General features: G+C 44.7%; 6 protein-coding genes across 6 annotated transcripts; 4 read left to right on the top strand and 2 right to left on the bottom strand.

Annotated features, from left to right (window-relative positions):
* The first annotated feature begins 1,716 nt into the window (after positions 1–1,716).
* EAE98_009262 (uncharacterized protein) lies at positions 1,717–8,859 on the top strand. Its single transcript, XM_038956883.1, has 7 exons — positions 1,717–2,497; positions 2,889–3,103; positions 5,144–5,541; positions 5,871–5,975; positions 6,046–6,198; positions 6,260–7,075; positions 7,823–8,859. Coding segments are annotated over exons 3-7 (1,299 nt in total). The 5' UTR covers positions 1,717–2,497; positions 2,889–3,103; positions 5,144–5,317; the 3' UTR covers positions 7,824–8,859.
* A 1,819-nt stretch (positions 8,860–10,678) lies between these two features.
* Positions 10,679–12,561, bottom strand: EAE98_009261 (uncharacterized protein; the record flags this gene model as incomplete). The annotated part of the gene is made up of 4 exons (XM_038956882.1): positions 10,679–11,371; positions 11,440–11,708; positions 11,761–12,351; positions 12,483–12,561. 4 exons carry the CDS (start codon positions 12,559–12,561, stop codon positions 10,679–10,681), a joined length of 1,632 nt encoding a protein of 543 aa, XP_038806649.1.
* Positions 12,562–13,080: 519 nt separating this feature from the next.
* Positions 13,081–15,138, top strand: EAE98_009260 (uncharacterized protein; the record flags this gene model as incomplete). The annotated part of the gene is made up of 2 exons (XM_038956881.1): positions 13,081–14,883; positions 14,947–15,138. 2 exons carry the CDS (start codon positions 13,081–13,083, stop codon positions 15,136–15,138), a joined length of 1,995 nt encoding a protein of 664 aa, XP_038806648.1.
* Positions 15,139–15,745: 607 nt separating this feature from the next.
* EAE98_009259 (uncharacterized protein) lies at positions 15,746–16,481 on the bottom strand (the record flags this gene model as incomplete). The annotated part of the gene is made up of 4 exons (XM_038956880.1): positions 15,746–15,749; positions 15,969–16,004; positions 16,096–16,227; positions 16,348–16,481. The coding sequence occupies 4 exons, from the start codon at positions 16,479–16,481 to the stop codon at positions 15,746–15,748; spliced, it is 306 nt and encodes a 101-aa protein (XP_038806647.1).
* A 903-nt stretch (positions 16,482–17,384) lies between these two features.
* On the top strand, positions 17,385–17,693 carry EAE98_009258 (uncharacterized protein; the record flags this gene model as incomplete). Its single annotated transcript, XM_038956879.1, has 1 exon — positions 17,385–17,693. One exon carries the CDS (start codon positions 17,385–17,387, stop codon positions 17,691–17,693), a length of 309 nt encoding a protein of 102 aa, XP_038806646.1.
* Positions 17,694–19,139: 1,446 nt separating this feature from the next.
* EAE98_009257 (uncharacterized protein) lies at positions 19,140–20,171 on the top strand (the record flags this gene model as incomplete). The annotated part of the gene is made up of 5 exons (XM_038956878.1): positions 19,140–19,200; positions 19,256–19,562; positions 19,625–19,866; positions 19,918–19,988; positions 20,058–20,171. The coding sequence occupies 5 exons, from the start codon at positions 19,140–19,142 to the stop codon at positions 20,169–20,171; spliced, it is 795 nt and encodes a 264-aa protein (XP_038806645.1).
* Between the last annotated feature and the right edge of the window lie 2,086 nt (positions 20,172–22,257).

The following is a 22,257-nucleotide window of genomic DNA, read 5'->3' as shown; positions in this document are numbered from 1 at the left end:
AATTTCTGTGGTGTTATCTTACAAGAGTCGAGCGAGCGAATATAGTTTGACTACCTGATGTGACGGAATGAGTTTATTGATCTTTAGTTCGCCATCACTAACCTCAGCCCAGTATCGTAGAATGCTATGGATCCGCCACAGCTCGGCAGGAAACTTAGGAAAGTCTTTGCTCAGAAAGCGTATGAGTCACCAAACAGGTAGTGGGTGAATCTCGTTGACAGATATATCAATGATGATGATGATGATGATGATGATGATGATGATGATGATGATGTCTAGTACCTCTCCCCTCTCTCCCCTCGACCCAAGGTAGAATTTGGTCGATGCACCCAACACTTGAATACAAATGCACAAACTCTATCTCGAACGAATGTCGATCAAACTCAATCCAAAGTCTAAGTAAGGTAGGTTAAGGTAGGTCCAAGGTAGGTCCACGGTAGGTATGATGAATTTAAAGAGGGGTAGAGCATCAGAATTTTTCACCTCCTTCTTAGTCCCTACCAATTGAGATGGGATGAATTAAACTCAAACGATAGGGAGTCGGGACCGGTACAATGGCAATGCCATGCCATGCAATGAAAAATGATTATACTCTATCACAATTTCCAAAAGATTGTCAACATTTTTATTTATCTTTTGGCATTGCATTCCCATAGCGCCGCCGTGCATTCACATCCAGCCATTCACGAATCCCGATTTTGTTCATCGACGGAGTACCTACGGGGTAGCTATAGCTTAATTGATAGATAACCCTGTCGGCGGTAGCTTTGGTACCTCGCAGAGTCGCAGCACATATCCACGTAAAATAAGGCTTATCTTTTACGGAAACTGGGTAGGTGTCAAAGGTATTTTATCCATTACCACTCTTGAAGGTGGTCTGTCTCGTTTGGACTGCAGATGCATCTCCTGTGCTTCTCAACCCGAGACTGGCTTGATATTTTGGCTGGATTGGGTACATGGGTACATTCGGATATGTGTAGATGGGCAGGGTGGGTATGTAGGTATGTAGGTATATAGGTGCATGTACTTTGTGACGAAAAAGGACGAGAAGGAGGAGAGAGAAAGGGAAGGAAAAAACAAAGGGAAATGATTTTAGAATTGAATGAAAAAGGATAGATTGTTGAGATTCTAATCATTTCGTCGACAAAGCCAGTTGAGGTGTTGTAGATGAAGGGAGGGAGTATATTGTATTTGTTATTGTGATACAGGATATAGCTATCGTATCCTCTGGAGAATCTCGATATCTCAAAGTCAAGAGAAAGAGTCACGATCTATTAGGTTCTAGATAGATGATTCCCATTTTAAACATTACTGTACTTGGGTAGGGAAATGTGATTACTCGGTACGGCCATTGGATCCTCATTCGAGAGATATTTACCACTTACTGACTAGTGGCTAGGTACTTGTGACATATTAGGTACTATTTTTTATTGTTACTTACTACTTGGGTTAAGAGATGGGGAGGGATTGTTAGGTAGTCTGTTGGTTTTCTTTAAACTTTCTTGCCTGGAAAGTCTATTGACTATATTGACGATGTTGATGATATTAACTATATTGACTATATTAACTATATTAACTATATTTTATAGTTAACTATATTGCTTGATATCGGCTCGACTGGCTAATACCAACTGACGGACACTGGCTAATCCGACTCAACGATCAAATCCTAATATATGCTAACAAACCCAAAGTACGGAAAAGAGATCAAATTACATCAAAATAGACCCAAATGATATCAAACCTTACTCAATCCTGCAATCATACCTTCAAACCCAAGATGCAAGTGCTTTTCCTCGAACGCGTCGATACTTTTCCGTCTACTCGTATCTAGGTAAAATCCTCTTTCTCTGATTAGTCCCTACGTACTGTTCATTCCTTACCTCTTCCCTCTTACCTGATCAAGATCAACCCAAGCACCAAAGCAAGCACCAAGCACCAAAGCAACGAGGCAACCAAGCAACGCACCAAGCATCGCACCCAAGCACGATCACGTCCCCCTCGTTCTTTCAATTTCTGCATTTCTCCATTTCTCCATTTCTCAATTTCTCTCTTACTCATATCGTATAAACTAATAAATTTCCAACCCTTCTAACCCTTCTAACCCTTCCAATCCCATCCACACTACCACACTACCACACTCCCACACTACCTACGACCTACTTCCTACTACATCCACCACTTCCACATCCACTCATCCTAAATCCACCACCCATAATAATTCTTTCCTTCTTTCACCCACCAAACCTAAACCGAAACCGAAAAAAAATAAAAAATAAGAATACAATACCTCCCTCCCCTCCCCTCATCCACATCCACTTCCATCCTTCCACCCTTTCGTCTCCCGTCCTTTGTCGACTTATTCAATAACTGCGTTGCTTGATTGCATCTAATTGTTTCTCGTCGATACTCGATCATTCTTCTTTGATTTACTGCTTTCCTTGCGGAATTTGAGGAGTTTTTCAGAGCAGTTGTTACCACAGTCGATCCAAAACATGTAAGTAGATCATTTTTCTGTCCCTGCGCCTTACTGGTCGCGCATACAGCTTCAAAAACCCCCCCCCCTCCAACCTGACCCCTCACTACACCTACCACCACGTCGACCTTTGTTGTGCCAGTCCCTACAGCTCTTTGTTGCAATTGACAAGCTCATTGTCGCATATCATATACCGCGGCTGGCTTTGCCCGGTGTAGCTTTGCTGTTGGGCCTGGCGCAAATGTTTACCCTTGGCCACTAGCCTTGGTACTACCAAGTCGTTCCAAATTTGCGAAAATTGTTCCCACGAAGCTCTTGCACGCTTAAGAAATCCCATTACCCCTTCATCAACCCACTCACGCATCATAAACTCCAAACGTTGAACAATTGACTGATCGCTTTCTTCTCCTAGTTTGAATTTATTCCCGAGATTTCTCCAGCAATAATTCAAATCTTCCACGCTCGATTTTTCGCAGGCGCAAAACGTTTGTCCTCAAGACTTTTCAAATCGAGTTCACTATATTCCGACGTCGCTTTGAAGCACTTACATTTTCAATCGCACATATCGGTTATTTCGAGGGGCGATTAGAGTATAATTCACTAGTTTGATACTTCAAGATTTCTAAGGTGAGCTATATACCTCCCCATATGAAAATGGCAGACCCCTATGAATCCGGATTGAACGAAAGCGAAATGATGCGGGGCGAGAGATTTCAATCGAGTTTCCTATTGTCACCTTATTCCTCCGGACCGCCACAATGATAGGGAGCCAATAATGTTGGGAAGGGTGGTGCGGGCTGGCTACCGACTATAGTGGCAATGTGAGCAGTCCTCGCAGTAGCTGCCCATGATGGTAGATTTCGAGGATTTCTGGATAGAGTGGGTTATCGTATTGCATCAAGCAAGGCTTGTTGCCTCGCCCAAATTCGCCATCTGTATCCTACACCACCTTCTGTAGGGGCCACAAGAGGCTCTTACCTAGCTCAAGTTTCAGCTGTCATATCCCTTTGTAGTTTTGCGGCTATACATGACCCCTCAGCCCTAAACCAGATTCTCAAGAGACATTACGGATCATACACCCGCCCCTGTCCCCTCCCCCTGCCCCCCACCCCATATGGTGGAGTCATGCCCCAGATTTTCCTACTGTTAATATCGAGAGTGACGCTGGTCCAATTTCTTTTTAAGAGCAGGGTTGGTTTCGTTTTAGTGGTTGTCCCAAGGGATGCTTCACCATGAGAAGCGTAACATCTTGGAAAGTTCACGATGGACTTCTGCTTGAGTGGCATAACACCTTGCCAAACTGTAACGTAATGGTTAGCGAGTGCTTTTATGATGTATTCGGGGGCCAAAAACTGCAACAGCACTGGGCAAGCTTCATCTCAGTGCCTTACTCATCCTTTCCTTTGCTTTTCTGCTTCAGCGCAAGCCGGACATTTCAGAGAAGCTATCCTTCATTCCATTTTCATTTGTATGTCTTGATCCCAACGCCCCGGTGGGTTGAAGTTGGAGCACTGTATTCTAGGCACTTTCTAACGGGGCATGATTTTGTGCTCTTGAGGCGATGGCATAGCTCTGCACCTGCACTTCCGTCGACACCCTGCACCTTGTTTCATTTGTTGCTTTATTTCTTTGCGTTATGAGAATCCTCCATCATCATTCCAGTCTACGGACTTCCTGTATCCAATATATATTCTAGAGCTGCGATAGAGGGGCTTGCAGTCGCTGGAAAATAAAAAGTCAGTAAAATACATATTCAACCCCATGAGCCCACTTAGCTTGCCAGAGATTGACTAGAACGTATTCACCAATCTGCCCCCAACCAATCTGCTCTTGAGTTAGGCAGTGGATTCATGGAATATATCCTTGCTACGAAAGTAGTTTTCATGTGACAGCAAGTTGGCAGATATGCTGATGGGCATATTATTCATTGGCTCAACAAGGTTGTGGCAGTTGACTGCTGTCTGAATACAATGAATCATGGTGATGGCCTTTTTTTGTTGTCATTCTCATCTCATCAGTAACAAAAGACGTCTTGTGGTTGGCTGTGACAATCCATTGCTTTGCTGAGCAATTGATGTGGGGATATTGTTGAGTCAACACTGGACCTTTGTTATATGACAAGGTGAATTCATTGCGCAGAGACTTCACTACCAGAATTATAATGAAAAGACATCACTGAAGTTTGTTGGATGGTGTTACTTGTTTCGTGGTGTTGTCATGGTGGAACTGTGACAGACTCCATCAACACAACACAGGAAACTGAAAGTTTTGAATTGATGGATCTCATGATTGGTTTCCTTTGTGCAGAGCCCCAATGGCAACTTCTAAATTCTAGTGTATGATAAGTTGATTGTTGGTTGCCCGGCCGAGCAGGTCACCATTCCGAACATTTCCGGATGTTTCTCTTGAAAAAGTGTCCTTTTATCAACTTTTTTTCTGCAGCAAAGTTACTCAGGAAGATAACAGTTACGTCCAATCCAAGTTTTCTCTCCAGCATTCTCAGACATACTCTCAATCCTACTTATCCTACTGATCCCATACTGAAGGAGCGTGAATCACAACCTGGAACGATATCATATGATTTACACTAATCTCTGGGGTCTGCCGTAACCTGCACACTAGCGTAACTCTAGCCCGTTGACCATAAGCTAACCATAAGTGAATTAGATTACGCCGATCTTTGAAGCTATTTCAACGGTCCTCGTTCTTGAATTCTTACTTTTAAACTTACACCACAACACACTTTTTCGCAACCACAACGCGGAAATACTTTGCTTCCTTCTTTATATCTTTGTTCTTCCTTAAACCAAACCTTCTCTTGTGAACAGATCGATCTTCGCAATGTCTTTCCAACAACAGCAAGCTTACGATCCTGCCCAACAAGGTGGCTACGAACAGAACAACGGTAACGGTGCCATGCCACCACCACCAATGCAGCAGCAACAACAGCAGCAAGGTGGTATGCCTGCCGGTGACGGTGGATCACCAGCTCCATTTGCGCAACAAGGTGCCGGCGTTGAAGGCTCTTCAGGCAGCGTCACAGGAGATGCAAAGACAACCCTCTGGTAAGCTTCTCTTCTCTTTTTGGCTCGATTTGGTCTCTTGTGATCTTATCACTGGCTTTATCACTCCTCTTCCCTCTTCTCCCTCTTCATCCCTTGTAGATTTTGATCACAGATCGAGCACATTTATGTCTTGCGCGCCGCATTGCTTGGTGCGTGACCGTAAATGTACTCGATCTAGAAGTTCACTTCATTTGCAAGAGTACACATCCTTTTGATCCGATCCACATCATGGTCATGATCATTACTGCATTGCTGTACTACTTTTGATCAACACCAAATTCATCACACAGTCGGTCTACGATTTGATCTCTACTAACACATTACAATAGGATGGGTGAGCTTGAGCCATGGATCGATGAGAACTTCATCCGCAGCGTCTGGTTCGGAATGGGCGAGCAAGTTAATGTCAAGATGATTCGCGACAAATTCTCTGGGTAAGTCATTCTTATCGATACCACACTTTCAACCAAGAAGTATTATCTAACTATGTTCCCATCAATTTAGAAACGCTGGTTATTGTTTCATCGACTTCACTTCCCCAGCTGCTGCTGCAAAGGCTTTATCCTTGAACGGATCCATGATTCCAAACACCACTCGACCATTCAAGCTCAACTGGGCCTCTGGTGGTGGTCTTGCCGATCGTCGGTCAGAATCCCGGTTCATATACCTCTTTTCCTCTGCTTCGCACTTTCTTGAATGATTTGCTGACTATTTACAGTGATGACCGTGGACCAGAATTTTCTATCTTTGTTGGTGACCTTGGACCGGAAGTCAATGAGTACGTCCTCGTCTCATTGTTTCAGGCCAGATTTCCCTCTTGCAAATCAGCCAAGATCATGACTGACCCCATTTCGGGAATGTCCCGTGGCTATGGCTTCGTTCGCTTCGCCGAAGAGGGCGATCAACAACGTGCCCTTACCGAGATGCAGGGTGTGTACTGTGGCAACAGACCCATGCGCATCAGCACAGCAACACCCAAAAACAAGTCTGGCGGTGCTGGACCAGCAGGTATGCAGATGCAAGGCGGCGGTGCTGGTGGTATGCCCGGTGCCATGGGAGGTGCCCCAGGCATGTACGGAATGGGTGGTGGCCCACCAATGGCTGGATACTATGGTACTCCTCAACCAATGAATCAATTTACCGATCCAAACAACACAACTGTGTTCGTTGGTGGTTTATCTGGCTACGTCACCGAGGATGAGCTCAGATCCTTCTTCCAAGGTTTTGGCGAGATCACCTACGTCAAGATTCCACCCGGAAAGGGCTGTGGATTTGTCCAATTCGTTCAACGACACGCTGCTGAGATGGCTATAAACCAGATGCAGGGATACCCTATTGGCAACTCTCGCGTTCGTTTGTCTTGGGGACGTTCCCAAAACAACTCGGGACCAGCCGGAACCCCATACCGACCTGCTCCTCCACCTCCTCACTACCAGCAGATGGGTATGCCACAACAGCACAACCCTTACAATGGTTTCCAACCTTTACAGGTGAGATTTGTTCCTTCAATACACTTTCAAGCTGACAATTTATAGTAAGCATACATCTTCTTTCGCGAATGGAGTTTAGTGTAGCATGGCGTCTTTCTGCACTGGGCTTGCCATTTTTCGGGGCTTTACTTCTTCGCGTCCAACGCCTGGATAACTCTTTCTCGTCTTAGCGTTACTTCAAGTATCGGATGGGTGGGACTCTGCGTTTTCCAATGATGCCCATGTATAAGCATAGACTTTTCATGCGACCACGATCTTCGCTTTCTCTTTTTTTCCTTCTACACATGTAATCTCACTGCTCTGCTGCTTGGTCTGCTCACTTATCTTTTTCTACTGGCGGATTTTTAATCGTCGACGAGATCTGTTTGGGCAGCTTTGCACTCATGCTCTGAAGCAGCTTTTTCCTATTCTGGACTTTATCCACAAAAGCTCAAAAGTTTAGACTCTCTTTTTTAAATAGGAGTATCGCGGCTTGTGCGGACTCGATTACAAATGTATTCTTCATCCATTATTTGATTTTGCAGACCATTTGTTTCCTTTTTGGTCACATACACTTGTTGTTATGTATTATCCTATGTTTTGTGCTATTGCCTGTGCGATGATAAAAAAATGTCCCTACAAACTTTAACTTCAAATTACTGGACTTGTAGCATTTATCCTTAGCTTGAGGCACTGCTTATTTCATCATCTGAAGTATCGGATAAATACTTGTTTCTTACTATTTCCAAGCTGCTTTTCTTCTTTTCAACGTCCATACTTGACATGACATCTTGCTAACGTGTTCAAAATAGACCAGGTCAACAGAGTCACCAACAACCAGCCGCCGCTTACAACGCTGGATACCAACATCAGCAACAACCATCCGGTGGTCCAATTGCCAACGGTGGCTTTAATAACCAAGCACCTTATGCCTAATTCCAGTATCTATAGTCGCGCGTAGTCTCTCAAATTGGTCGTCTTTCGCGGATACCCTTCGGCACACTTCTACGATTTGGGTTCTTCGATCTTTCATTGGTTTTTCTTACACTACTGCAAGATACCCTGCTGCATCTAGGATACTTTAATGACGCTTGCTCTCAATTTTCATGGGATTGACAACAATAATGGTGGATGACTCGGCTTTTATGGTTATGGTTTATGGTTATGGTTTCTTTTGAATTTTACACAATATTTCCTTTGGTTCAATACTTTCGACATTTCACGACTCTGAAACGTCTCACAATTCGATGAAAAAAAATTCCAGCGAGCTTTACTTGCAAATTACATTACCTCGATACATACCTTGGCGAAAATGGAAAGGCGTCATGGTTTGGTGCATTATAGTACATCGATCATGATACCACTCTTGCGTGCATGGATGGGGGCCTGGACGGCATTGCTTTTAGGTGTGCGGCGTGATATTCATCTAATTTACTACGTGGTCTTTCTCTGTTTTCGAATCTCTTTCTTTCCAGTACATAGCCGCGACGGAGGATCTTTTACGTCTCTACTCTTCTTTGATGGAATTTACACTAGTATTCTGGTGGTATTTCGGGCTTTGGGGAAAAGTTGATGGATGGATTGATGAATCATATTGTTGCGTGGGTTTTCGTCGGAGGGCATGACATTTATTCTACCTCGTGGTTTGATATCTTCTCGGGAATGACATGGTGCAGCGTAGCATCGTATAAATATAGTTGCAGTGGTTCATCAGCGAGTAAGCTTTTAGGCATTGGTTGAAGGAATTTACGGGCTGATTTGAGGTGTGGAACGTGTGTCGTCTGTCAGTCAAGAATTAAGAAGGATTCATTCATTGTCTTTTATCAAGATCTGTATGGTTTTGATTATGGTGATTTGTGTATGTGTATGTGTATGTGAATGTGAATGTGAGAAGATTTGGCTTGAAACGCTGTGCTATCTATCATGTCTAGAATTATGCTTTCTTACCCAGAGAAATGTTTACTGTGAGGTCAAGCGGATGAACATGGTCATTTCCTCATGCGAAGACCTATCTCTTCTTTCTACCTTTTGATATCTGGAATTCTAGTTTCAAGTCCAAGTCCAAGTCCAATTCCCACTTCAATTCTAACACGTCTCAATACATAGCAATACATAGCAATACATAGCAATTCTAACCCTATTCTAACACGTCTCAATACATAGCAATACATAGCAATTCTAACCCTGTTCTCATGCAACGCTCCCTCGAATCAAAAGTAAGCTTTGGATATCTCTCGAGTCTCGAGTCTCGAGTCTCGAGTCTTGAGTCTTGAGTCTTGAGTCTTGATGATTCGTAGCTGCTTGTTGAGAGTAGATTTTGGGGGAATAAGGAGGGGGGGAAGGAGAGGGAGAAGGAGGGGGAGAAGGAGGGGGAGAAGGAGGGGGAGAAGGAGGGGGAGAAGGAGGGGGAGAAGAAGGGGGAGAAGGAGGGGGAGAAGTTACTTCGATATGCGAATATGTTAATATGTTAAGATGCGAGTGTGGAGAAGTGGGAGGAGGGGTGTGGTAGTATGTATGTGGTGTGTAATGTGTGGTGTGTAATGTGTGGTGTGAGTGGAAAGGGTGTGAGTGGAAAGGGTGCGAGTGGAAGGTCGTAGGATTTTTTGATTCTTTGATCCTGTGGAGAGTGGCAGAGGGGAAGAGGCGTGTTTTTGGAGGGTGGCGATGGGAGATGGGAGATGGGAGATACGAGGGGATACATGATGGAATACATGATAGGATAGGATGGGATTATACAAGCTTTGTTAGAGGAAGGGGGTGGGAGTTTGAGGAGGGGTTGCCGGGGGGGAGGGGAAGTTTCCGAGGGGGAAGTTCTGAAATGAAGTTCTGAAATGAAGATGTGGATGGATTTTATTGAGTGAGGTAAGTAATGAATGGCACTCGGGAAGGGAAAAGAGGGAATACAAAAGATGAGCAGGAGAATTGCGATTGTTGGAGGAATGGAATAGATCACCGCGAGCTGGGGTTTAGAAATTAGAATGGTAGGGTGGAGGTATATCAGGGTGGAGGTATAGGATGGGATATGATATATAATATCAGTAAATGAAGAGAGTAAGGTATCATAATGAGAGAGGTAAACAGTTTACATAAATGAGAATGGGAATGGGGATGGGAATGTGCAAGTATGGATAGTTACACATCTGTATTGATGATAGGGAGGGAGAGAGGGAGGGAGGGTTGTGTATTGTGTATATATATATAACGTATAAGCATAGATGGATGCGTTAGCAATGGAAGTCAATGATAACTAGGACGTGATATGGAATTCGTAACTAACTACCTACCTATGCAGTATTGAGGAAGTACATAGCTGTTTCGGGGAGCGAATCCAGACAGCAGATAGGAGATCCTGGAAATCGGTAGAACTGTAGAGGTATGAGTGGGATGTATAAAGAACGTATCATGGTTTATCAAGCGAGCAGCTTGAAGAGAAGGAGGAGCTAGGAAACCGCCATCGATTTAATCAAGGTTTGCAGATGGACAACGGATAAGATTATAATATCACCAGCAAGATATCTCAGAGAATAGAAAGGTGGTCATGGTATGGCTCATTTGCTCAATTAACGGGCATAAGAATTTTGATTAGTCCCTAGAATAAAAGACTTGATACATATACGATTGATCACTCAATGGATTATGTAGCACTGTCCAAAAGAATAAAAAGATCATCACTTCCTAACCTTCCTAGCATGCTTGACCAAATTTTCGATAACCCCTTCAAAGGCCTCTCTGTCACCCAGCTTTTCATCCGTCCTCATCGTCCAATAGTCTAGTACTTCTTTAGCTAAAACTTTCATTTCCTCGAGCTTTTTCACGTGTCCTTTCAACTCATCCATTGTTAAACCTTGTAGAGCCTCTTCTGTAATCTCACATGTTTGACGTGCAGATACTAAATCTAATTGAGGAGCAGGTGGAGGACCCTTTCGACGTCGACTATCCGAGCGGGAAGGCTTGACATTGCCTTGTGAGTCAAGAGAAGTAGAAGAAGAGGATTTGATACGATCTATGGAACTGTCGAGAGAGCCAGAAGATGATGGATGCAAAGATAAAGAGGGGAGGATGAGTTTCTTTTGTGTGGAAGCTGGGAGGATTTCATCCAGAGATACGGGAATACCGAGACTGACGAGGAAGAGACGACGAATACGGGATCGAATCCAATTTGGTGGCTGAAGGGGTGGTGGAGCCACGAGTTGTGACCAGAGTGATGCGGATCGTGGTGTGAGGAATATGGGATTCGGATTTTCAAGAGGTGGGAGGACTGATATATCAATTGTGTCGGAGGGAAATATATGGTCGAGGTAAGGTTCTGTTGCCGAGCGAATATCCTCGGGGGCATTGAGATCTGTCAGGTCAAAGGTGGGCTGAACAAAATACTTATGTTAGGGCTGAGTGTACTATTGTTGCATACGGAAAGTAGACGACTACTTACAAAAGAAGGAACTACAGGAATTGGCAGAGAAGATTGAGTCACTTCAGGCTCTTGAAATCCATCATCAAAATCACCAAACTCTGCATCTTCCTCTCCTTCCTCAAAATCATCGAAATCATCCCCGAAACCGCCATCGTCTGCATCGTCTCCACCATCTCCACCATGACCATCATCTCCGTCTTCTTCTTCGTTATATTCTTCTTCTACGGCTTTGTTCGCTGCCGCCGAAGAGCTTTGACGTCGGAGACTTAAGGACGGGGAGCTAGATTCTAACTCAGTCAATAACTCTGAAGGTGTTTGGAAATCATTGTTAATACATACCAGGTACATCAGCGACCTCGACTATGTCGTCTGGTTGAGCGTCTTCCTTTCGCAATTCATATGCGGCGGTACCGGGAATTTCGCCATGACTTGGTTCAGAGTCTATCCTCTCAACTACAGTCTTGGGAATTGGTAAGTCCCCTGGTGTACTACCAGCTCTTGATCTCGTTATACCAGTCGTGTTAAGAGTGTTGGAGCGACTGCGACCAGGAGTTGAGTCTAAGACCAAGTCCGGGACTGCGTCAGCTTTACGCTTTTCATACGCTGGTGTACCCGGGACTTCTCCATGACTAGGAGTATCGGGGTCTATCTTCTCGACGACAGTGATGGGAATGGGTAAGTCACCCGGAGTTGAAGGTCGTCGAGCTCGTGCGATATTGTCAAATTCTGGAGCCATTGCAACTTGATCAGGCTCAGCATCCTCTGCTCTCATATTGTATGCTTGTGTGCCCGGAACTTCTCCATAACTTGGTTCATCGTCGACTTTCTCAATTCGAGTAGTGGGGACAGTGGGTGAGGCTGCGGTGGATGGTTCTAGACCAGAGTGTGCATCTGAAAAATGATCTTCTGAATCCGAAGATTCAACAGTTTCTAAGTAAAAAGAATGTTAGAACAAATCAATTCATGTAAAGTTCCAAGGGTATGTTCTGCATCAAGACCATTCTATCCCCATCGTCGCAAAAACAACAGAGAGTGTTGAAACTTAGTTTCGTCGGCCTTACCTGCAAGTTCGTGTGCGCCTGGGTCCTCAATGCTAGTCCTTGTAGGAGGTTCTAGACTTCCGTGGTCTTCCTCAGCCATGATTGATGATACCAGCGAGATACCAGCGATAACCTCGATAGAAAATCTCAATCAATAGACAAAATGGTCTGGAGGTACGATTAACGTGTTGGCAATGTATACTGAGTAGTGAACGAGAGAAAGTCTAATCCAAAGGGGGAACAATGACAACTGCTCCCTTCTCGGTCAATGATAGCAAGAGCTCCGATCATTCTGTTGTTCACTCGCTTAATTTTTGATTGAGGCGCGATACAGTACGAGAGTACCAAAAAGTCGCGCTGGGAAAGGCTAAGAAAGACAAAAGACTTCAATTTCACGCGCTTTGAAATGCGCAAGGCTGATTAAATCAATTCGGTAATTGCAGAAGCTGTACCTCAATTCAATTTAACATTGAAGAATATTATATTGCTGATCATCTCAATTTCTTTGCAAATAATCAGCTTCTGATCTGGTATAAACAATCAACAACATCGGAAAATCTTCCTTCCTCGGTTTCGATTCGCATCCCTATTTTGAAAGCTCAACAATAATATCTACAAGATGTCTGGATTTACATTCGGCAACACTGGAAGTACGGGCGGGGGATTGTTTGGCGGGGGAAGTTCTAGCAACCCTCCTAACAGCTCTGGAGCTGGACTATTTGGAGGTGCGCCAGCTACATCTGGGGCCGCACCATCATCTATATTCGGCGCACCAAAGCCAGCTGGAGCACAAGCACCGGCCTTTGGAGGAGCAGGAGCATCAAACGCAGGAGCTGCAAAGCCAGCCGCTGGAGGTATCTTTGGCCAAAGCACAGGAAATGCCCCAAATGCCACGTCTTCTTTCAGTTTTGGAAAGCCTGCTGCTAGCACCACACCTACAACTTCAGCAGGAGGTGGACTTTTTGGTGGAGGAGGCGCAACTGCAGGTGGAAGTGGAGGCTTTAGTTTCGGAGGGCCCAAGCCAGATGGTGCTTCAACGCCAACAACGGAGAATAAACCCGCAACTCCTACGGGGGGTATGTTCTCAGGCATGAACAAGCCAGCAGCAGGAGGTGGCATGTTTGGAGGAGCAGCTTCGAGTACCCCAAGTTTAGGATCAACAACACCAGCGCCAAGCAAGCCTTTCAGTTTTGCATCCACAACCCCTGCAGGACCACCACCTACAAATAATGCACCAGCTGCGAGTACAGGTAACTTGTTTGGCGGAGGTGCTCAATCGCAATCAGCTGGAAGTCTGTTCGGAACACCAAAACCAGCAGCCACATCACAACCTACACAGACACCCGCTGCACCAGCCCCTACTGGTGGTCTTTTTTCCAGTGGCACTCCAGCAGCTGCAGCTCCTACTAGCAACTTGTTCGGTGGTGCTGGTGCTACAAAGCCTGCTGCGCCTAGCGGCAACATGTTTGGTGGAAATAAGCCTGCTGCTTCGGCAGCTCCCCCTGCCAGCTCGACACCTGCGGCGACTACAGAAGCTGCTAAGCCAGCCCCATCTTTCAGCTTTCCTTCTGCTACTCCAGCAGCTAGCACCCCTGGAACACAGGCTTCTACTACTCCCGCCCCCGCAGCTCCTGCTACCAGCAGTCTATTTGGAAAACCTAATCCAGCTACATCTACACCCGCGCCATCTGCATCTGCCCCAGCTCAAAAACCATCACTTTTTGGAAACGCTGCTTCGACTAGTGCCGCAACCACTTCCACTCCTGCGCCAGCTGCTACAACATCAAGTTTGTTTGGCGCAGCTAAATCATCAACTCCCGGTACTTCTGGCCCAACCAACACCAGCACTCCTGCTCCTGCTTCATCGACCGCAAATGCTGGCTCTGCAAATCTAGATCAACGAGCCGGAGCAGCAGGAAATGCAGCATCTCTAGGAGCTTCTACCGCTGGCCCAAGACCAGAACTATCTCGTCTTAAGAACAAAACTATGGATGAAATCATTACCCGATGGGCATCTGATTTAGCGAAATACCAGAAGGAATTCCAAGAACAAGCAACCAAGGTAGCTCAGTGGGATCGTCTTTTGGTCGAGAATGGAGATAAGATTCAAAAATTATACAATACTACCTTTGAGGCTGAACGATCAAGCGCAGAAGTCGAACGACAACTAGCGACGGTGGAGGGCCAACAAGCCGAACTCGAACAGTGGCTCGATCGTTACGAACAGGAGGTCGATGATATGTTCAAAAATACAGCTGTCGAAACATTACAAGGACCAGATCAGGAGCGTGAGAGAACCTACAAGATGGCGGAGAAATTGGCGGACAAACTTGATGAAATGGGCAAAGATCTTTCTACTATGATTGAAGCTATGAATGAGGCATCTGCTACTTTGAACAAGAGCACCAAGTCTGATGATCCAGTAAGTCACTCCGATCTATGTATCAGATTTATAAAGAATTTCACTAATCAAATGTGCCTATAGCTTTCCCATATCGTCCGAGTCCTTAATTCACATCTTATGCAATTACAATGGATTGATCAGAATGCCAAAACACTACAAGAGAAAGTTGAGGCGGCGCACAAATTAGGACAAAGTATGAGTGCAAATGGTCTTGGTGGAGCGGAAGGTGATGCTGCAGATCATTTCTATAGATCTTTTATGGGCAGAAGATGAAGGGCCGAGAACGAAAGATAGAGCTTGATAAAGCAGGTAAAATGGAGGCAGACAAGTTTGTGCTGGCGTGCTGAATGGATGTTTGGGCGTTTTGATTTGGCAGGAAATACATTTGCAAATTCATGCATGGATGGTCTATTTTCAGGGGAGCATATGTGGATAATGAACTTGGAAGACTGAATACCGCAAGCCTTCAATAAATGACTGAGGGAGAAGAGAGATACAAAAGGATTCATATATCCAAAGTAGGCGAATGCGTGGATGTACGAACCGGGGCAGAAGTGTTCTAATGAGCATTTTTGTGTATAATAGATAGCATGAAGCAAGAAAGAATAGAGACTGATCAAGCTCATAACCAATTTTGTTCCATTGAAATGGGATCAACTTGGCTTGACACACATGGGAATTCTGCAACCACGTGTACAGGCAATGATCGTATTATACAATCAATAATTTCACCGACTATAAACGACCATGATTTCATCACGATCCTGATATCATATTTCATTTTGTTCAGTCTTGCTCGACTTGAACGACCCCCTTTCCGCCTTCCCTCCCGCCCATCCATTCATGAAGTTTTTTTATTTTTGCAAATTTTCAGGTTGATTTAGCTGGTAATGAACCAAAGCATTTAGTATTTTCTTCTTTCTTAAATTCGGCAAAGCGAGAAAAAGATAAGAGAAACAGGGGGATTATGATTAAAAGACTTGATTGCATTTAGAGAAGAGAGGAGTCCATCGATGGAAGAGTACTTCTCAGATTCTGACTATGGATATATGGATATATGGACGAAAGCTCGAAGTTTTTTCTGAAAGTATATGTATACTTACTTCTGCTCGCCACCAGATTGCTTCTCGATTTCGGTACTGGGGGGAGAGGGGAGGTTAGCTTGAGCGGATTGAGTATGGGGACAGAGAGGGAGTAGAGGGTGGTATGATGTCAGAAAGGCATTCTTACATGTGGTCCTCAAGTTTCTTCAAGTGATCACGTTGTTCGGAAATTTTCTTTCTCAACTCCAAGAGTTTCTCATTCTCGCGCTGGCGGATGGTGAAATCCTCATTGGCCTTTTCGCGTTTGGTAAAGGCATCTCTGGGGAAAAGGTTGTTAGTTCTGTAGCTGCAGATGCGAATGGGAGCTTACCCTTTCCTTTGCGGACTCAATATCGCGAGGATAGTCAAGTAGTAGCATTGGAAGGGATGGAAAACTTACTGTTGGCCGCCAAATCTGGCAGCGCCGGTGTCTCCCTCGCCCATGGTGCGTGCTGATACAGTGAATGCTCTAGCAGCTGGGATGGATGTGCGGACTGCTGGTCGCATGGCAGAGTTGATTGCAAGACGATACATGATGGTGATTATGTTTGAGTTTTTTTTTTCTCGTGGTGGTATTTCGAAGGTAGAAGGATGACGGATGTATTTGAGGGGTTGTTCAATTGATGGTATGATTGTTTATGAAATGATTTGCTGGATAATACCGAAGTAGCTTGCGGGCTGGAAGCTTGGATAGAAACTCTTGGATGTGAAAGACGTAATTGTGCCTTGAAATCGAGGTTGTGAGGGGAAAGATCATGTCATCGTCATGATCAGCTGTTTTGAATGGGGAATCATGGCTGCTTTAAAGACATGTGGGGACGAATGTGCGCAGAACGAGTGTTCAATCACTCAAAAATAAACAGAGCATGACTAAAGTGGCATGAACATGTCTGCTCGTTGCTAGGTAATCAAAACTCTCCAGCTATTTCGTATATCAATTTCATATGACGGACTACCTACTCTTGTTAGAGACGACAAAGTTTAAACTTGAAGGACTCGGATACTGCCTCGACTGCCTCGACTGCTTTGCTCGATTGTTGAATCACTGCTGTGATATTACCTACCCATCTAACTACAGTGGACTTGTGTTATGAACCACTCCGTACTCTATAAATAATACTACTCTGCCCCACTGCCTTCCCAGGTCGCATTCCTAGAAATTCATAACTCTCATACTTCGTACCTATCTGGAAGTAGGATTTAGGTAGCTGTATCTGACTCTGACAGAAATCAACCGGGTTGTGGGTATCGATTGAAGAAGAACATACTCGGTGTCGAAGACAACATCTACTCAAGCCTCCTTGACTATGTAGTACTCCATTGATGATGTACCGATATTGAAACAGCTATAAGGTTGTGCTCTTGTGCTTGTGCCTGTGCTTGTGAACGGTCTACGGAGTAACACCAAACACAACGCAGCGGTAATACTAATAATAAATGCCATTCCAGATTCCAGAAACCAAGGCAGAACAGAACGTCTATGCTTTTAGACCTCATTTATTAGCACTGCCACAATCACAGAAAGTCAGTTCACATGGATTACTTGGAAAGGAAGGAAAGGAAGGAAAGGAAAAGGAAATGGAAAGGGTCAAGGGATGGAAACAGAGACAGAAACAGAAACGCCCAACACCTCAAGAAAATGACCAAAAAGCCTTCCATCTTCGGACAAATTTAAAATTCGTGACAATGCAAATCTGGGTCAAGGTCAAATCATGTTACATTCATGCGACGGATAACCACTTTTAACGACCTGAATTTACCATTAACCAAGATTGGTCCAATCGAGCCACATGAACCAGGCATTTACAGAGCATTCATCAGCCCTGTTGAACTGCATGGAAATCATCTCGAGCCGAATCTCTCTGACTCTTATATATACTTGGGCTGGGTTGGGTTGCCTCGTTGGCTAACTAACAGTGGAGATGTGAAAGTGTATACATACATGTCAAGACTTCTCATACATATGGTAGGTAGTATTGGCACTCGTGTCTCATGTCTCTCTCTCCCTCTCTGCCTCTTATTAGATCTTGCTTTTAGAAGACGATTATAGGGACAATAAAAAGGGGGATCTCGAGATGTACTATGTATGAAGATTGTTCAACGCTCAGTCTTCTTATATTGGAAAAAGAGTTGTCTAATTCAATTCAACTCAAGTGTCTAGATACCCCGAAACCCACATAATATAACGCATGAACAACAGTCAAAAGAAAAGACTCTCAACCATTTTGCCCATACACACAACACACAACACAGTAGATGAGATGAATTCACTTGAGAAGGTGATTTCTGATATAATTCGTTCCAATTAACTCCTCCCCCTCTCTCCCCCTCCAAAAGGAATTCATAAATTGAATTTATATCATTTAAGCCATTTTACAGAATAATACATAAAACGCTGAGCCCCTTTTACGATCTCGAGGTTATCCGTTCCCATTCATTCATTCATTCCCTTTACCTCGCAGATCGCTTCCCATCTTCTAAAAGTGGCACTAGTGCGTCCTTCCAGCAACTTCCTCACGGCCTACGGTACCTACCTACCACTTTCTCCAATCGAGAAAACCATCCCAAGAATCAAAACCAACACACAAACACATTTCCCACGTCGCATAACATCCTACGCTTTTCTTCCTATTTCAGTTTGTGAGATCTCTTTCCTAAAGACTTAAAATAATATCATAAAAAGATACTCAGGTAAGATCTTCATTTCCCCTCAAAGCCTTTGGATCCCGTCGTCTGTTTTCTCCCTCCGCCCTGCCCAATATCTCCATCGTCCAACGCCATCAACAAACAATCACTATGTGCTACATCATATTGTCCTTGTTTACTCGAATCGAGGGATCGACTTTTCCATTCATTTGCAAACACCAATCATTCAACGACTCTTCGCCCTTCACCATTGCCCCTCCGGAAGACTGAGGGGTACTTGTTGTTTTTGCCTTCAGCAAATCAACTCCTGAGTTTATCATACGTAGTAAAACTGCATCGATTGGCGTGTTCTCCCTCGCAGATGGAGATTTGGCGCATGCAGAAGTGGTCGGGCCAAATATCGGTGACAGCCCAGTCACGTCAAACACTAGCACAGTCGCAATTGTCTATTGAATTTCGGCCATTTAAACAACAAGAAACACGATCTTTAGTTTTGAGCAAACGATCACTAACAAATCTATTACAACAGATCTACAAATCGCAGTCATGGGTTACGAAGATTCCGTCTATCTCGCCAAGCTCGCCGAGCAGGCTGAGCGATATGAAGGTATGCAGATTTACAGTCTTTGATCGAAGCGTATGAATACTAACAGTGGGAACAGAGATGGTCGAGAACATGAAGTCCGTCGCCTCTGAAGACCAAGAACTCTCCGTCGAGGAGCGTAATCTTTTGTCTGTTGCATACAAAAATGTCATTGGTGCTCGTCGTGCATCATGGAGAATCGTCACTTCCATTGAGCAAAAGGAGGAATCAAAAGGCAACTCATCCCAGGTTACTCTCATCAAGGAGTACCGTCAAAAGATTGAAGCAGAACTTGCCAAGATCTGCGAAGATATCCTCGAGGTTTTGGACAAACACTTGATTCCTTCTGCCAAGAGCGGTGAATCCAAGGTCTTCTACCACAAGATGTATGTAATTTGTCTTTTGTGCAATAAATCCCATCCAAAATCTCTTACTAATGATGTTACAGGAAGGGTGATTACCACCGTTATCTCGCTGAGTTCGCCATTGGCGACAAGCGAAAGGAGTCTGCCGACAAGTCTCTTGAGGCTTACAAGAATGCAACCGAAGTTGCTCAAACTGACCTTGCACCAACTCACCCAATCCGTCTTGGTCTTGCCCTTAACTTCTCCGTTTTCTACTACGAGATCTTGAACTCCCCAGATCAAGCTTGCCATCTTGCCAAGCAAGCCTTCGATGATGCCATTGCTGGTAAGTCTCATTGGATCAACAACACGAACAAGTAATCTAACTGTGATTTAGAACTCGATACCCTTAGCGAGGAGAGCTACAAGGACTCCACATTGATCATGCAACTTTTGAGAGATAACTTGGTACGTAAAAATATTCTCACGGCGCATCTTGGCCTCAAGTTCTATTACTAACAAAATAAACCTATTTAGACCCTCTGGACTTCATCAGAGGCCGAGCCAGCTCAAGAGTCCGCTGCCGCACCTGCTGAGGCCAAGGAAGCCGAGGCCGCTGCACCAGCTGAGGAGAAGCCAGCTGCTGAATAGAGAATCATCGGATATGGCGTTGATGTTTGGTCGAATGGGCGTACGAGCGATGGAGGTAACGACTGGGTTTTGCATGTTTCGGCAGACGAGATGAGCAGAGGGCGAGCTTCATAAAGAGCTTTTGGGGGGTCTCTCTCGCAACTTGCTTGCCTTTAGACTCTTTAATGCATCAAACCATACTGTACTTTCCCTTCCACACATCCTTTCGCTACTTTGCGAATGTCTCTCGATCGCCCAGCATCTCTTTTCCTTTTTCATTTTTTTATTGAAGACCACTTCCACATGTCATTTCCCGGTTGTTGATAGGTTACGGCCTGGCACTTTTTTATCAAATCGATTAGACTAAAAAAAAGTAGCAAATCCATAAAACCAGTACAAAAAGTCGATGATTTGATAAAGCAATGTGAGACAAATTGCATGTGAGTTCGCATGCATGCCAAACTGAATTTCAAAAAAAAAATCCACCGTTGATGGTGATTTGGTGGCCATGTCTGGAAATTCTCGTTTACTAGTGATAGGGCTGGAGATTTATACATGGCTTGAAAGTCAGTATGCGGTTCGCATGTATTTCGGGCGGCGAGTGATATTTTTTGAGCTTGCTTGACTGATGGGCTGGTGACGTGTAATAGTAAAATGATGTTGAGGTTGGAGTTGCGGTCGGAATCGGAATTGAATGGAAGAGTGTGTTCTGCGGAGTGTAGATGGCTGTGTACATTGATGGGCAGTGCGTGGGATTTGGGAAAGGGAAAGATACGTTTGCTATTTTTTGACTTGGTAGTGTGTTCTGATGGCGGAATGTATAGTGATTTTTCTGGGAGGGGGAGGGGAGAGGAGGGGAGGGGAATACTTGGGTTATGGTTATGGTTATGGTTGTGGTTATGGTTATGGTTGTGGGGGTAAGGGGGTGGAAGGGGGATGATTTGGGAAGATGGGGAGATGGAAGGGGGAGATGGAAGGGGAAGATGGAAGGGGAAGATGGAAGGGGAAGATGGAAGGGGAAGATGGAAGGGGAGGATGGAAGGGGAAGATGGAAGGGGAAGATGGGAAGAGGGAGGTTTGGTGGATATTGTGGAAGCTTGAGCGGGAGGTTGAGTGCTGCTTACTGGGTACTTGGGAGTTGGTGGTATAGTGGGAGCATGGGAAGATAGGATGAGGGGTGGACGGGTCTGTAATACTTGGAATGGGAGGATGGTGGGTGGTTTGAACTTTCAAGGTGAAATGGGGAGGAGGGGGAGATAAGATTTCTGGGTAGGGTGGAGAGGAAATGTCGCTGAGGGAAGCTGAAGAGAAAGGGTGTAGGTGGGTAAATGGAGGATGGCCTGCTGGTGAAATTCGAGGGTTAGGAGGGAAATGGCTGGACATTGTGGGATGTAGCTTCATCCGCTGTTGAGCTCTAGAATAAATATGGATGCGATGTGAATGTGGATGTATATGACGAGATGAAAGCATACGAAGAGTGGTCTGAGAGAAAGTAAGATATTGAGTCTGAGATGATGTTCTATCTAACGCCAGGTGTCGATGGCCATTATGGAAGATTTACATGTCCTTAGAGGTTTCTATTGGGTGGTATCGTGAGATCAGGGTAGAGCTGATATTGATCATGGGAGCTTCGATTTCATGGACATAGAATGCGTTGAAGGGCGTCTGGTTGGCCAAATGAACGATGTCCTAAGTTGTAGTCGAGAATCTTGCACTCGGATCAGGAATTCAATAGGCACCCTAGATGTGTTTCCTCGTAGCCGAAATAAAACAAACAGACATTTGCCGGATGAATATAATACTTGATGTCTCGTTGGCTGCTTGTAACCATCTCTAAGAAGTTTATTCGACCATCCTGCCCTGTACAGCCAATCCGACTCTTTAGCCCTTTTCAAGACCCTGAAGCACGCGCGGAATCTTACTTGCATGCATCAATACCTTGGATGTCCGTGGTGCAGAGAATCTCTTCCGGTTGGCTTGGGGCATGGATCCTGTACGAAATTTCTTGGGGAGTGTGGGATGACGAGAGTCAGTGGAGTGGGAAGGAGGGTATATGATGGCGTAGTAATACTTCGAGGAGAGTCTGATGATTGGAGGTGGATCATGG

This window comes from Botrytis deweyae (genome assembly GCF_014898535.1).
Source record: "Botrytis deweyae strain B1 chromosome Unknown BDEW_027, whole genome shotgun sequence".
NCBI lineage: Eukaryota > Fungi > Ascomycota > Leotiomycetes > Helotiales > Sclerotiniaceae > Botrytis > Botrytis deweyae.
The sequence above is the reverse complement of the archived record's forward strand: the minus strand, read 5'-3'. Positions and strand labels throughout refer to the sequence as shown.